This window comes from Leishmania panamensis (assembly GCF_000755165.1).
Source record: "Leishmania panamensis strain MHOM/PA/94/PSC-1 chromosome 27 sequence".
Taxonomy (NCBI): domain Eukaryota; phylum Euglenozoa; class Kinetoplastea; order Trypanosomatida; family Trypanosomatidae; genus Leishmania; species Leishmania panamensis.
The window spans coordinates 132,460-147,262 of NC_025873.1; the positions used below are offsets into that span (position 1 = coordinate 132,460).

General features: G+C 56.6%; 2 protein-coding genes across 2 annotated transcripts in view, besides 1 other annotated feature; both read left to right on the forward strand.

Moving 5' to 3' along the window:
- The first annotated feature begins 1,760 nt into the window (after nucleotides 1-1,760).
- Nucleotides 1,761-2,162: a repeat region.
- A 2,145-nt stretch (nucleotides 2,163-4,307) lies between these two features.
- Nucleotides 4,308-6,107, forward strand: LPMP_270470 (hypothetical protein; the record flags this gene model as incomplete). Its single annotated transcript, XM_010701833.1, has 1 exon — nucleotides 4,308-6,107. The coding sequence occupies one exon, from the start codon at nucleotides 4,308-4,310 to the stop codon at nucleotides 6,105-6,107; it is 1,800 nt and encodes a 599-aa protein (XP_010700135.1).
- A 2,708-nt stretch (nucleotides 6,108-8,815) lies between these two features.
- Nucleotides 8,816-14,803, forward strand: part of LPMP_270480 (calpain-like cysteine peptidase, putative) — a gene marked incomplete at both ends in the record, with an annotated part of 14,895 nt that continues 8,907 nt past the window's right edge. Inside the window, one exon of the mRNA XM_010701834.1 lies at nucleotides 8,816-14,803. Coding sequence (XP_010700136.1) covers nucleotides 8,816-14,803 — 5,988 coding nt within the window.

A 14,803-nucleotide genomic window follows, 5' to 3' on the forward strand; every position in this document is an offset into this window, starting at 1 on the left:
TTCGTCGGTTTCGTCGTCGTACTTACCGTTTTACGTTTCTTCGTACGTCGTCGTCGTACGACTTCTCTTCTGTTATTATCTAGTAGTGTCACTATACTATATATATATATATATATATATATATATATATATATATATATATATGTCTTCCTGATGGTAGGCTTTGCCGCTGTGGGTGTGAGTGAGTCTGCCATCGCTCCCGTCCTCCCTCCCTCTTTATTCTTCGCCTTCTTGCTTATAGTTCGTTGCCGTTGTCTTAGCCATCTTATGTGGGTAGAAGATGCCAACGCGATTGCTTGGCTCACTGTCGCCCTCTTACCTTTCTTCCTCTCTGATTTCAGGCTAGCGAAGACAGGAGATATCCACACATACGTGCGCTCTGAGGGATGCATGTGCATTGTCACACAACACACACACCCATTCGTGCACATCCGTCCCCTCCTGCTGAGAAGAGACTAGCGAAGGTCACTTGTATGAGTGAAGAGCCCCCCTTCTTCCGTCCCTTTCCCGCCACTGCCGTCGGCGCATTATCTCGTTTTCTGCTCTTCTGTTTTTCCTTTTTTTGTTGTCTCCCCTTTCGCTGTTCACGCCGCACGTGCCAACCGTTTTCCCCCATCTTCGCCTCCCAATACGTATGCGTGTGTGTGTATGCTGCTGAGTTCTTCCCTCGTTATGTATTTTTTTTGTTTCTCTTTCTCCACCTGATTTGTCTACTACTTACGTGTTCTTCTTTGCGCGTCGAGAGGCGTGTGCGCATGTGTGCATGTGCGTGTGTGTGTATCTTCACCTCTCTGCTCCATTGTCGTAGTTGTTGTAGTCCGAATTTCTTCTTCACCTCTGCCCCCCCCCCCTCCTGCCGCTGTGTCCCACAGTTTGTTCTCACAGTCTTCCCTTGATTTCTTGTTTCGCGTTCTTACTTTGTCTTCGCCTGTTTTGCTCTCTCCTTTCGCTCTGCCTTGCCCTCTCTGTGATAATGAGCGAGACACTCAGCAACGTGAATGCAGACACACAGACACCGTATCATCCAAGAAAGAAAAGGAGACGGGAGAGGTGTTGATCGAGCTTGACCGCACGACACGTGTGAGTGGAAGGGGGGCGCCGCCTACAGGGGCTGGGATTCAGAGTACGGTTTGTGCTCAGCTAGTGGTAACGAGAGAGAACAAGGGATGATGGCGATGAGGAATGGAGGCATATATTCTGGAAAGAGTCGTCTGCGCCTTCCTTTATGGCGGAAGGTTTGGGGTCCTTGGATTCGTGTAGGTGCGCGTTGGTTTCTCTCACTACTGATGTGGTGCCATGATGTGTCACTCTCTGCCACACGGCGGACCGGCTCCATTTCGAGGCAGCGCGCCACCCCCGCTTCTTTGTTCCTCGTTACTCGTACACCGACACGCCCTTTACTCCGGTCTTTACACCGCTTTATAGGCGTTGGACGTGCCATTCTCTCTGTTTTTTTTTGCCTGTTGTTTTTCCCCCTTTCTCCCTCCAGCGCGTAGACACGCACTGAACAACTACAGAACTCAGCGATGCCGGTGATGTGTGCCACCAAGCGTTAAACGAAACAGAACTTCACCAAAGAAGAGAGTTATAGTTTTAAATGAAAAAAAAATGACGCGATCGCAAACTGAAGTAACTATTCTGTGTACAGTGTGTGTGTGTGTGTGTGCGTGCGTGTGTGTCTCCCTGTATGAGCATACTAGTTACAAGCGATTCACCAGTAACTCCACTGTTTCTTTCGTTTCTTTAGATCATCTTTAAGAGCTGTCCTAATAACCGGGGACCCCTCGGCGCACGGCATCCAGCGCCCTCCGCCCCCTCCGTGTGGGGAGGCCGGGCAGCCCCTCTCTATCCCTGCCAATGCCGCGCCACTTCTGGCGGTGACAGGGTCAAGCGCCTACGGCGTGGGGAAGGCAGAGCGATGCATCGCCACTCTGGCGTCTGCGGCGAGGTCGTGCGTGGCGCTGGGTGTGAGCGAGCTGCAGCGTGGCTGGAGTGTGTCGCACCCGGCCCCCGCTGCCAACTGGTGTGGGGAGCCTGCGGCCCCGCGAGGGACATGCACGGCATGCCGACCTGCATGATGGAGGCGGCTGTGAGGCGACCTGCGACGCGCGGGTGCCGGGCCGCGTGGAGTCTCGCTCCCGCTGTAGGGCTGAATGTAGACGCGTTGTGAGAGAAAAAACGTTTTTCCAGGTTTTGTGGAGGGCTGTAGCGGTGAATGGGCCTTTCTGCATATGCGCAGTCCACACCGCCCATAGGAGATGAAGATGCGAGCTCTCTCTCTCTCTCTGAGAGGATGACGTAAAGCTGTAGCGGCGTGATGCTTGGCAGGGTTATGAACGCGAGGAAGCCAAGTGAAGGCGGCCTGGATGAGCGAAAGTTGAATCGGTGGCTCCCCCTTGTTGTTATTCGTGCCATTACTCGTGGTTGTGGACCTGTAGTATTTTTTGTTGTATGGTGTGCGCGCTGCTCTTGTCAGTCGCTCACCTCAGCAGACCGCTTGAAAGATTACCCAACGGGTTCGTCTTGCTTGACGTAACCTCCACATTTTTCGCTCTTCCGTGTTCAACGCCCTTCCTCCATTTGGGGAGATGGCGGTGCCTTATTCGCCTGTGTGCTTCGGGGGCCAGCCAGTCACCGCTGTCACAACTGTATTCGCCTTTTCTTCGTCTCACACGACCCCATCTGCGCATGTATGTTTTATTTTTTGCGGAGGCGTTCGCGGGCTTATCAGTTGGGGTGTGCGCCAAGCTTTGGTAGGACCAGGCGAACTCCGTTGTAGGCCTACTGTACGTCGTGTATACACACGCTGTGACTGCGCTCTCCAACAAATAGCTCTGTAGCGAATACGCGTGGCGATCTTTTCTTTGCTTCGTGCATCTTCTCTTCCTCGTCTTCCCTCTTGCTTTTTCCTGTCATCTTTGGGTTCCTCACCACCACCACGGATAGGGGATGGATAAGAGGATGCTGCCGTGTGAGGGCGTTTTTTTTCTGTGGACGCAGGTTGGCCTCAGTATTTGCCTCCCCCCCCCGCCCAAAGTTTGGTGTTTCTCCATTTCGCTTCCTTGCCCATCCCAGAATATACACCCCCCTCCCAGCTGAATATCGGTATGGCAGCGTGCCCGTCGCACAGCACTACACAAGTACTGCTCGCTGCATGAGGCAGCGGTTATGGCAGACAAGAACTGAAAGTGCACGTGGGAAAAGGGGAGCGAGGCGAAGAAATCGATTCCCGCCCTTCTCTCACTCCTCACCGCGTGCAACGTGTGCTGTGCACAAGAAGAAAGGAGTGATACAGTGAAGAAATAGAAGGAGAACCTAACCTGCGGGAGTGCTCGCAAGATGCTCGCAATGATTGTGCATAATGGACTGCTTTTTGGCTCTCTTTCACTCTCTATCATCTGAGTTGAGGTGGATAGGGCTTTGGAGAAATCGCTCCCCAACACTCACGCAGCTCTCCCGAAGAGTTGAAAGGGACGGGGGAAGGAGGGGCGAACGAACAAAAAAGCAAGTGGCAGAAGGGGGAATGTGCCTCAGATTCAAGCGACGGAGGAGTGGCCGCGTTTCTTGACTAGTGTATCACGACGGCTTGCGATTCTCCTGGCTTTAGCTTCCCTGCACGCTCCTCAATTGTGCGCCTTCTGCATCCCCTTCTCTGCGTTTTATTCAGTGCTCAGCGCTGCTCATTTGTTTCCTGCGCCTTCGATCTCTCCTTCTCGCTATCTTTCTCATCTTTTGCCTGCCCTTTCTGCGTCGTTTGAGTGTTTGTCTGTTTTGTACGTTCCCCGGATGTGCGCGACGCACCAGTGCAACATCCGCGCGTCCGCCTACACATCTGTGGGAATGGTTGCTGTGTAGGGTGGGGGAAGGGGATGCGTGGACGAACACCGTCGAACACTGCGAGAGAGAGAGAGAGAAAAAGTGACGAGGCAGGCGAGTGGCAGCAGTGAATAGGGGGATCATCGTACGGCGCAGCGTGGGTGGTTTCTCCTTTCTTCTCTGTCTTTACAGCCAACAGCTGCTCCTTGCGCCTCACCCTCTTTTGCCAGTGGAAAGCACCAGACTGGATCGTAGCAGAGGAAGAGTCGTGGTGGTGCTCAGCCCAGTTTAGTGCGCTATCGAGAGCTTGAAAGCTCGTGAGGGGAGCGCGTCCTGCAAGCGATCAAGCTTGATATCGCTTCGGTACCTCTTTGCCTCTGACGTACGTCATCCCAGGGGCCTCCTGGAGCACCACCACCAACCTCAATATCTTCCGCCTCACGCGTCCGAGCGTTGTTAGTAAGAGTACATAAGCAAGACGGCAGACGAGGATGCCCATCGCTGCATCACCCTTCATGGCAACGAGGACCGGCACGTGCGCCGTGCTGGAGATGCGTCATCGCACTGTTATTGTGGCCATCGAGGCGGAGTTGAGGGATTCCTTGACCTCGGCGGCGGATGGCGAGTCCACATCCTACGTCCTGTGGGCCCTCACTATCCCGATGCGAGTGGCCTGCTTTGCAGACGGCCTCTATACGAAGACCTCTCCCGTGCCTCTCGCCTTCGCAAGCGTTGTGTCTGGCACGCCGCGCCGCCGCGCTGTGGTATCTCTGCCCCGCTGGGACCTTAGCGGAGGCACCCGCTCTGCGCTTCTGCTGGCTCCCCTCGACGTACCATCGGTGCTTGTTCAGGAGGCGCTGGAAGAGGCACTCGGCGTGCGTCGCGCTGCGGCACAGTCGTCACCGTCATTGAAGAGGGTACCAGTGGTACGATGGAGACTGAGCGGGACTGAAGCGATATCGCTCGACCTACTGGCGGAGGTTGAGTGGCAACCGCTCCTACACCGGCGATGGTACGAACTGAAGAGCTACGTCCGCCAGGGCACGGTGGTTCCCTACTACTCTGCGAAGGCTGGCTGTCGCTCAGCCAATGGCACCCACATCCACCGTAGCAGCGCTGACTCCTTCCACAGTGCCCCCCCTGTGTCGACCGGTGTCATGTTTGCCGGAGATGTGAAGGAGGCTGACGCGGTGTCGGTGAACAGGGCGTGTGTGATGTGGACAGACGGTATGGTGGGCCTCTTTGATGAGGTGAAGCCGTACTACCGCGTGTACGAGCCAGCACGACTGGAGAAGACAATTCGCGTGCGGCGCTTCCCTCACCGGTACGCAGACGTGGTGGGCGAGGTTCCCTTTGGGAAGCGCATTGAGGCCTTTGGACGTGCCACAGACCCGTTCACAGCGGAGGAGTACGTCCTGGTGTACCTCCCAACCGAGGAGGCCTTTGCAGCACACGTGAGCACGTATAATCTGATCTATATGGGCGAGGGACGGTACATCTGGGGCTGGTCGAAACTGGCGGGGACGAGTGACCTACCGCTGTTGGTCGAGGCTGAAGGCAACGACGCGAGCGCTGGCGACACCCCTGCCGGGCTAGGCAACGACCACGCCATCGGATCGACTACGTGTAGCGCACGCTCAAGTGTTCAGGAAGGCGGCCGATCGGATGTCATGCTCCTTCCAGAGCCCACGTTCTACACGCCTGTCCGAGATGGTCGCCCGGTGCGCATTCGGTCCAAGCCGCTTCTGTCGTCGACGGTGTTGCGAGAGATGGAGACGAACGAGGTGCGGACGGCGGTGGCTCTGGTGACGGTGCCGCTGTGCCTTCCAGCGGACCCAACGGGGATGCTTGTCAACCACGTCTTCGTGGAGTGGCAGCAGGGCGGCTACTCACTGCTGTGCAATGCCACGGAGTCTTTCCTGGCGCCTGTGCAGTTGTCGCGCGTACCGCGCCGCCTCTCCATCCGCACGTGCAGCAACGGCGAAAAAGGTATGGCAGCCGTACCAGAGGTTTTGGACCTCTGCCGGCAACGAAGCCCCAAGCGCGGACGCGATTCGACGGCCTCGGAGAACACCAATGAGGAGGCAACGCTAGCTGAGCTTATCAGTCCACACCGCGCGTCGGCGCGCGTGGCTTCTGATGCGTCTCTGCGGAGTCTGCATTCCCTACCAGAGTCGCTGCAGGGGTCGTTGAAGAAGGGGGAGATGCGACCGGAGGACTTGCTCGCCATAGAGGAAGCGAGGGAGGGGCGCGAGAGCGACAACAGCGGCGACGGCAGTGGCTATTTTTGAGGATGGTGCAGGCGCCATGTCGTTGTCCTCTTTATCCCCCTCTCTTTTTCATGCGGCGCCTTCTCTATTCACGCAGCACTGTCTGCTTCTCGGCTTCTTCTCCCTGGTGCGACAGCTGCCGCTTTCCTGTCGTTTGGTGTGAGGCGACATGTTGCTGCCAATGCCTCCCCCCCTTCCCAGCCAACTCACGCGTCACTCTTCCTTCCTTTGTGAGTGGCATCCGCCGACGCTGGGCACTGTGTGGTGGACAAGCAATGGCAGACGCACAGGAGATGTGTTGTGGTCGTGGGAGCGAAGGCACTATGGTGTCTGTGTGATGTGGTGCATGTGTGCGACATGCGACGAACAAAAACACCGCCACCGCGGCTGTTGAGGGTCGGCGCACGTGACACTCGTAAGTCCATGAGTGACAAGCGTTAAGGAAAGAAAGAAAGACCACTATAAAAAAATTGTGATGCTGCACAATGGTTTGGGTGTCATGTTTCATGTGGGTGTTGTTTCTCTCGTCCCCCTTTCTGACGCTCTCATATAGCCCATCGCACGTAGAGGCAGACCACTCGCGTGTGCCCTTGTGTGTGCGTGTGTGTGTTGTGGAAGTTCACAGCTGCCACAACAAACGCCTGCAAAGCGACGTGAAAAGAAGCAGCGGGGCGGGGCAGCGAATGGCTTTTAGCTGCTCCCTTGCCCCATACCTATCTGCATGGGTAATCGTGAGCCTCATTCATTCACGAACACCCCCCTTCCTTTCCTTTGTGAAACATGACAGGGCACACAGCTCACCCCGCTACTGCTGTTGTTCTCTTCCTACTCCTGCTCTTCTCTCCCCTCTCCACCGCGGCATCGTTCGTGCGCATCCTTTTGGAGCTCCAGTATGTATAGCTTTGCTTCTGAGTTTGCGCACGTGCAGCTCTGTTGGTCATTGTGGCGTGAAGGGACTGACGCATGGTCTCCCTCTCACTCTTTCTCGCCTTTTCGACGTATTTCTTCTCTTGTTGTTCCCTTATTATCGAGAAGAGTCCCTCGAACACGCACATCGGCGCTCGCAAGCACAAACAGCACCACAGAGGAGCCGAAACGGGTCGAGAAAACGACACTACGTGTGGAATCATCGTTGTTTAGGATAGTTGACCGCAGAACATCAACGGCAACACGCCACGACACTACCCACACGACGTGCTGACGTGGCGGTGTCCACTCAGCAGCGCAGGGGCGCTAGTTACTCTTTTCTTGCTCACTCTTGTCTCGCCTTTGTGCTCCCTCCCCACAGGCCGCGCGACTTTGCGGGACGACTCTATCGGGTGTGTCATTTCCTGTTACTTCACTTTTGCGGCCTCCCCCGTCCTCTTGCCCCCCTCCCTCTGCGCCGCTTACAGCAACTCGTGCACGGCTCCGCAGCAGCAAACCTGCCCTTTTTGCTCCGTTGTTCTCATTACTTCAGTGTTGTGTTTGCCCTTTCCTCAAGCGCACCTCTCCTTCTTAGAAAGAGAGCGCAGAGCAGACACTCCCCCCTCCCCCATACTCACAGACTCGCGTGCGTCTGTGTAGCACAACCTGCGAGATAGCGTCTAGGCGCTTTCTTTCCGTTTCTTCCTTTTGTTTCGTAGTGTTTGTGCGTGCGCGTGTGCGTGTGCGAAGAGCCAAACGATTTCGTGCGAGCGTGGCGCCCCCTCCACCGTGTCTCTCCGAGTCCTCTTTTCTCAACACCACCCATACACCTCTCCACGCCAATTCACACCCCCTCCATCATTGTCCGCGGCGCACGGTGCGCTTGTTTGTGCGTTTGTGTGCCTCTCACGTGTCACGCATTATACGTGTCCGTGGTGTGCACGTTGGTCGACTTCTTCCGTGCCCACCCTTTTTCGCTTGATTTGTTTCCTTGCTCGGCTGATTATCGCCGGCCTCTGAGGGAGGGCTCTTCCTTCCACCCTTCCCCTCCACCTGCTCTCTCTCGCTGCGTTGTCTACTTGGTCTTCTCCTTTTGCTTTTGACTGCTCACGAGACGCGCGCTGTCGTCTGTGTCGATATCTCATGCGACGTGGCGTTTTTTTTTTCCCATCTTCGCTCTCTTCACTCACCCCTGTCATACGTGATTGCCCCCGCTAATATATTCTCTCTTGGTTCTCTTTTCCTTGTTTTGCTTCTCGCCTCCGCCGCGTATAGGCAGAGAACAGTCTGTCTGTGCGTATGTGTGCGTGCGCGTCAGTGGACCGAAGCGAGAGCCAATTCAACTGGTGCTGTTGGTGGTAGTGCAACGAGCAGCAGGCAGTGGCGAGGACACCGTTGAAGCGGATACCTGCGGCGGACGCACTCTTCTTTTCCCACCACAGACCCCATCAAAGCGAAGAAGAGCACCCGACGTGCGAGCGAGGGTGTGTGCTGTCTGAACGATTGGCGCACAGACGCGTGTTTTGCCTTAGACGGAGGACGAAGAGGGAGTCCCTCCCCCCTCTATACACGGCCTTCTCTCTTTTTTTTTTCCCTTCCTTTTTTCTTATTTATTTTTGCGTGTCGCCTTTCCCGTCTCCGCGATCTCTTTCTTTGTTTCCCGCCTCCCCGCGCCACGGGACACACGCCCTCCCCCCTCCCCCACATCGTACAGTCTTTTTCGCTTCATTTTTTTTCCCCTTCGCTTTGTCTTCTATTCGCCCACCCACCCTTTCTGAGTTATCTTCAGGAATCGATTGCCGCAAAGTCACCCACGATCTACGATGGGGGCTTCATCGATTTACGAAGTGCCGGACAGTGGCAACATGTTCGTTGACCATGAGTTCAACAAGAACAACGCTGGCATCGCCACTAAATGGATTTCGATTACCCAACTTTATCCTAACGGCGTGAACCAGCCGCTGCTGCCCGAGGTTTTCTCGCGTGAGCAGTTTGGCCAAGGCAACCACTACGAATGCTTCATGATCTCTGCCCTCGCAACGCTTGTGCGCTTCCCTGATGTGATCCGCAACTGCTTTGTGACCCAGAAAGTGCGCCAGGATGGCCGCTACACGTTCCAGTTCTTCCGCGGGCGGGAGTGGGTGAGGGTCGAGATCGACGACACAATTCCCATGGAGGACGGCGAGGTGCTCTACCTTCGGTCCCCGACGGAGCACTGGTGGCCGCTGCTGTTGGAGAAGGCGTACGCGAAGTTCTACACCGCCTACGACCACCTCGAGGGCTGCACACTGCAGGAGACCTTCCACGACCTGACTGGCAACCCGGTGCTGAACATCCCCATGGACGCCAAGCTGGCTAAGGCGGCAGGAGCCGAGGTTACGGAGGGCTTTTACTGGCTTGACTTGGCGCAGCGCATACACTCTGGGGAGCTTGTGGCATCAGTGCTTACCAAAGATATCGAGCTCGAGACGATGGGTCTGCAGCGAGAACAACAGTACGGCCTCCTCGATATCTTCTCTCTTCAGGGGACATCCGCGCTCGATGACATCGTTATTCGCCTGCACAACCCCTTCGAAGATGACGAATTTGTCTACACTGGCCCCCTCAACCAGAACGACTTGGCGTGGTCAGATAAGCACCGCGTTAAGTACGACGTCAACAACCCGCGCTCCATCTTCTTGCCGCTGAATGTTTTCCTTCGCATTGTCAACTCGATGCAGCTATGCTACATCAGCACCGTTGCCTCGGATGCGACGTATTTTGAGGACGAGTGGAAGGGTGAGTCGGCCGGCGGCAATCCCACCAGCGTGTCGTGGCGCAAAAATCCCCTTTACTGCTTCAGGAATCACGGCACAGAGGCGGTGACGCTTTCAGTTGTGGTCAAACAGGATGATCAGCGGCACCGGAAAGGCCCGAAGGAGGAGACCACGTACAAGCAGTGCGGCATGATCCTTTCACAATGCACCTATCACTACCCGATCCCCACCTTCTGGGTGACTGCCAACAACCACAAGCCAATCTTTAAGAGCCTCTTCCTCAACTCACGTGAGGTGGCAAATACCATCAAAATTCCGCCGCAAGCACTCTGCTACCTCGTCCCCTCCTGTATGCACAAGGGTGACGAGGCCAAGTTCCTGCTGGCCGTCTACCGCATGGCTCATGAAGACTACAGCAACATCGCCATCAATAAGCTCACGGGGACTGAAATGGACTGGAAGAACCCTGCTACAGGGGAAGTGCAGCTGCAGATGCAAACCAAAGACCGGGTCGACTTCTACGTTGATGAAGCCACCGATGTACACATCCTTCTCCACCAAACAAAGCCCTACGTCAGCAAGTCGGGCGGCGATGCCATGACGGAGGATTACATGGGTATGTACCTCTACGACGACACGGACCGCAAGGTGGCGGGTGTGCACGCCGCGACGAACTTTCGTGAAACGAGCGTCATCCACCGCCTTCCTCGGAGTGGTCGGTATGCCATCTCGATCACGTGCCCGCGCGGAAAGGGCGACGTGCCGGCCAAAGTCACTATTGTATCTTCCTTTGGCAGCCAGGTTCGCCGCGTCACGGCTCCAGAGGACGCCTCCATGCTGCCTGATGAAGCGGAGAGCGTCGAGGAGAATGAAGGCATACGCCCGCGAGTCACTCGCATCGACTACGAAGCGTTCCAAGAGCCGTCCGCTGATGTGCCGGAGCGTCCAGACAGTAACGTGCCGTTTGAAGATCGTGGATTTATGCAATGGAACGGCGATGTGACGATGGGGCCGTGGGTGCACATCGGCGACCTGTACCCTGAAGGCAAGACCGTGCCGCTGTTGCCGAACGAGCTGAGGCGGGACCAGTTCGGGCAGGGCGACCACTACGACTGCAGTACGCTGACGGCGTTCGCGGCACTGCTGGAACGCCACCCCGACGTGATCCGCAACTGCTTCGTCTCGAAGAACCCGCGCAAGGACGGCCGCTACACGTTCCAGTTCCACCGCTACGGGCAGTGGGTGAAGGTGGAGATCGACGACCGCATTCCGATGGTGAAGGACGACACGGTGTTTTGCCGCTCGCCGACCCACCACTGGTGGCCGCTGCTGCTGGAGAAGGCGTACGCGAAGTTCTACACGCTGTATGAGAACTTGGCGGGCTGCTCGCTCGCTGAGGTCTTCCACGACTTCTCCGGCCGTCCTGTCATCAACACGCCGCTGGACTTACCAACGACAATGCCAGCTGAGTTGGACATAACGTCTCCCATGTACTGGCTGAGGCTGCGTGACGAGCTACGCACCACAGCCGTGGGAGCCCAAACCGGCGATGCCACAGAGAATCTCGGTCTGGCACCTCACCAGTTTTACGGTGTCCTCGACATACTCGTCACTTCTGCATCACCACCTCGTTCCCTCAGCGAGGTGGTGGTGCAGCTGCATAACCCGTACGCGGCGTACACCTACACTGGCCCTATGTCCGATCCGGCGGATCCGCGGTGGGCGTCGCGAGGAATGCACCACATCAGCACCATGCAGAACACCTTCTGTGTGCCGGCCGACATCTTCCTGCACACATTCTTCATCATTTCGCAGGTGCATCTTCTTGGACTCATCGAGCCCTGCTGGAACTTTCACAGTGAATGGGGTGACGGTACGAACGGCGGCAACCCGTCACTGCTCACGTGGCGCGAAAACCCGCTCTACACCGTTGTCAATACAAGCAACGAGGCGGTGGAGATAATGGCCATGATTCGGCAGCCAGACAAGCGGCGCCAGCTGCACTTGTTGCCAGAGCTGAGCTACGTGCGGTGCGACCTTCTCCTGGCACAGAGCATGGAGAACGATTCGATTCTGACGTACCTTGTCACGCATAACAACCACCAAGTCGTGCAGAAGGGCATCTTCCTCAATTACCGAGAGGTGGCAAGCAAGATACGCGTTCCACCTCAATCGCAGTGCTACCTCGTTCCAACGGCCATGTACCATGAGAAAAGCATCTTTCTGCTCTCGTACTGGTACCGCAGACCGGCGGACGAGCGCGCGGTGAGCATTTCTCGCCTTCGCCTCAACGTCGCCCGTGACTTGCCGGCGGTCAAGCACGTTACAATGGTGCCCGAGGGAAAAGATCGTGTCGACTTCCTCGTCGACGTGCCTACAGTCGCGCACATTCTCCTCTCGCAATGGAACCGAGATGCGCGCAGTAGTAGTGACGTGCGGACTGACAATTACGTCGGCATGTACCTCTACGACGATGCGAAGCAGCAGGTGGCACGGGTGTCGGCGGCGTCAAACTTGAAGGAGATCGGCCTGGTGGCCTACCTGCCCGCACAAGGCCGCTACGTGTTGTCCATCACGTGTCCAGCGGCGAGGGATGTAGAGGTGAAGTGTCGAGTCGAGATCGTTTGCGTTGAGGCGGCGCGGGTGCGCATCACAGACGCGTACGAGAGTGCGCAGTGCTGTGAAGACCTAAAGGGGCAGCCGCTGGTCGAGCTCGTCGACAGTGATACGCTGGTGGATGGCGATCGCCACACTACGGGGCCTGTGGAAGTGGCCGTGGAAAAGCGGCAGCCCGTGAGCGCAGCACAGTTGCAGGAGAAGACGAGTCGTGCGTCGCCTGCGGATGCGGAAGCGAAAGAGAGGGCGCTGTCGTTCTCGTTTATGCGTCCGCAGTACCTGGGCATCCCGACCGGTGACCTGCCGCTCATGGAGAACCCCGCGTTTGCAAAGATGGCCCAGGAAAGAGAGCAGCTTAGAAGACATCTTTTGCAGAACGCAGCCCGCGTGAACACGCTTGAGAATACAATGGATAATATGGCGGCGAGGATGGCGGACGACATGCACAAGCGGGAGCGCGCTTTCCTCGGATCCCAAGCGGAGGGGATACCGCTGGAGCTGCTTCCGCTGAACGAAGACGAGCAGTTCACTGGTCTCGAGCATACACTGCGATTGGCAATGAAGGATCCAGAGAAGAATCGGGACGACGTAGCGGTATGGCAGGAAATGCTGAAGAAACGGGTGAGAGAGGTGGCGAACGAGAAGAGGGCTAGCGAGCGCGATCTCTTCCTCAACCCTATGCATTTGGGACTCCCAGTGGACGATTTGCCACTTGACATCGACCCGGAGTTCCACCTCCTTGAGGTAGCGCGACTGCGCGAGCGTCAGCAGGAACCGTGCGACGAGGCGAAGATTCGAAAGCTGAACGACGCCCTCAACGAGCGTGCCGAAGGGTTGGCAGTTGCGGAGCTCGCGGCGGATCGCCAGCATATGAAACCAGAGCACTTGCACGTCGCGATCGATGAGCTACCGCTGAGCGAGAATCGCAACTTTGTCCTCAAGGAGGCGCTGCGCCGGGAGAAAATGAAGAGCTCATGCGAGGGTGCCACCGCTGTCGCTGCGTTGGAGGATGAGCTGAACGATATGGCGAAGGATATGGCGGCAGAGCTGCTGGCCAAGCAGCGCCCCAGCTACCTCGCACCAGAACACAACGGACGGCGCATTGCGGATCTTCCGCTCAACACCAGCAACAACTTCCTTGCAAAGGAGCGTAGGCGGCGTGACTTGTTGAAGCAACCAAATCCAGACATGAACAAGGTGATAGAGATTGAGGAAGAGCTGGGCCACATGGCGAGCAGTATGGCCATCGCGATGAACGCAGCAGAGCGTCCGCAGTACATGAAAGACAGCTACCATACCAAGAACCTGGGAGAGCTTCCTCTGAATGCCGACACCACCATCACCACACTGGAGGCTCAGCGCGCGCGACTGAAGTACGATCCTCTGCGAAACGCAGCAGCCATTCGCGCGACTGAGGAATTGATTAACAGCCGTGCCGCCGCGCTGGCAAAATCAATGATGCACGAGGAGCGCGTGAGACTCTACGGCAAGCCAAATGGAGTGCCCGTGAACTTGCTTGACCTCCATGAAGACTCACTCATTCGACATCTCGAGGAGGAGCGCATGAATCTCTTGAGCAACCCAGCCACCAACCCTCACGTCATCAACACCATCGAAGAGAAGTTGAAGGCTCGAGCGGCAGAGATAGCAGACAACTTTCGTGCGAACATGCGAGCCGAAATCACGGGCGAGCAGTGCCGCAGCCCGTCTTTGATGTCAGTGGGCAGCGACGCACCGTGCCAGGACATGGAGGAAAAGTTGTACGCCCTCCTCTCCGAGGACCCCATCTCCAACGAGGAACAGATCATAGATCTCAAGGAGGCCATTCGCAAGAGACATGGGGAGCTAAAGCGGCAGGCCGTGCACGCCTTGCGCTCCTTTCTCGAAGAAGCACCCTTCGGCATCTTGCTGGCAGAGGTGGGTCTCGACGAAGATCCCGAATACATGGAAAAAGAGGCGGATCTCCAGAAGAGCCTCGCTAACAATTGCTCAGCAACACAGATAAAAGCCATTCGAGACAGCATGCAACTACGCGTGTATGAGCTAGCAGCGGAGAAGCTTGTGCGGCGCTACCCATTCCTCAACAAGCGCCCGGCTGGCATCCCTCTCGCCGAACTCCCGATCCTGAGCCGCGACCAGCCCTTCTTACAAGCCATTAACGATATGGAAAAGACAGAGGCTGACGAACAAAAGACAGAGGCGCAGTTGCGCGCTCACCAAGAAGCCTTGAACCAACGCCTGCATGCCGTTGCCGAAGAACAGAAATGGAAGGAGCGGGAAATGTTCCTTGTTGCGGCGCCTGCCGCTGTCCCGCTACGCCTGCTTCCCCTCGACAATGACGCCGACTTCGTCCACCTTGAGGAGAAGCGTCGAAGTAGTCTACAATCCGGCAACGCAATCGACATACGTACCATCGAAAATACTCTCAACGAACGCGCA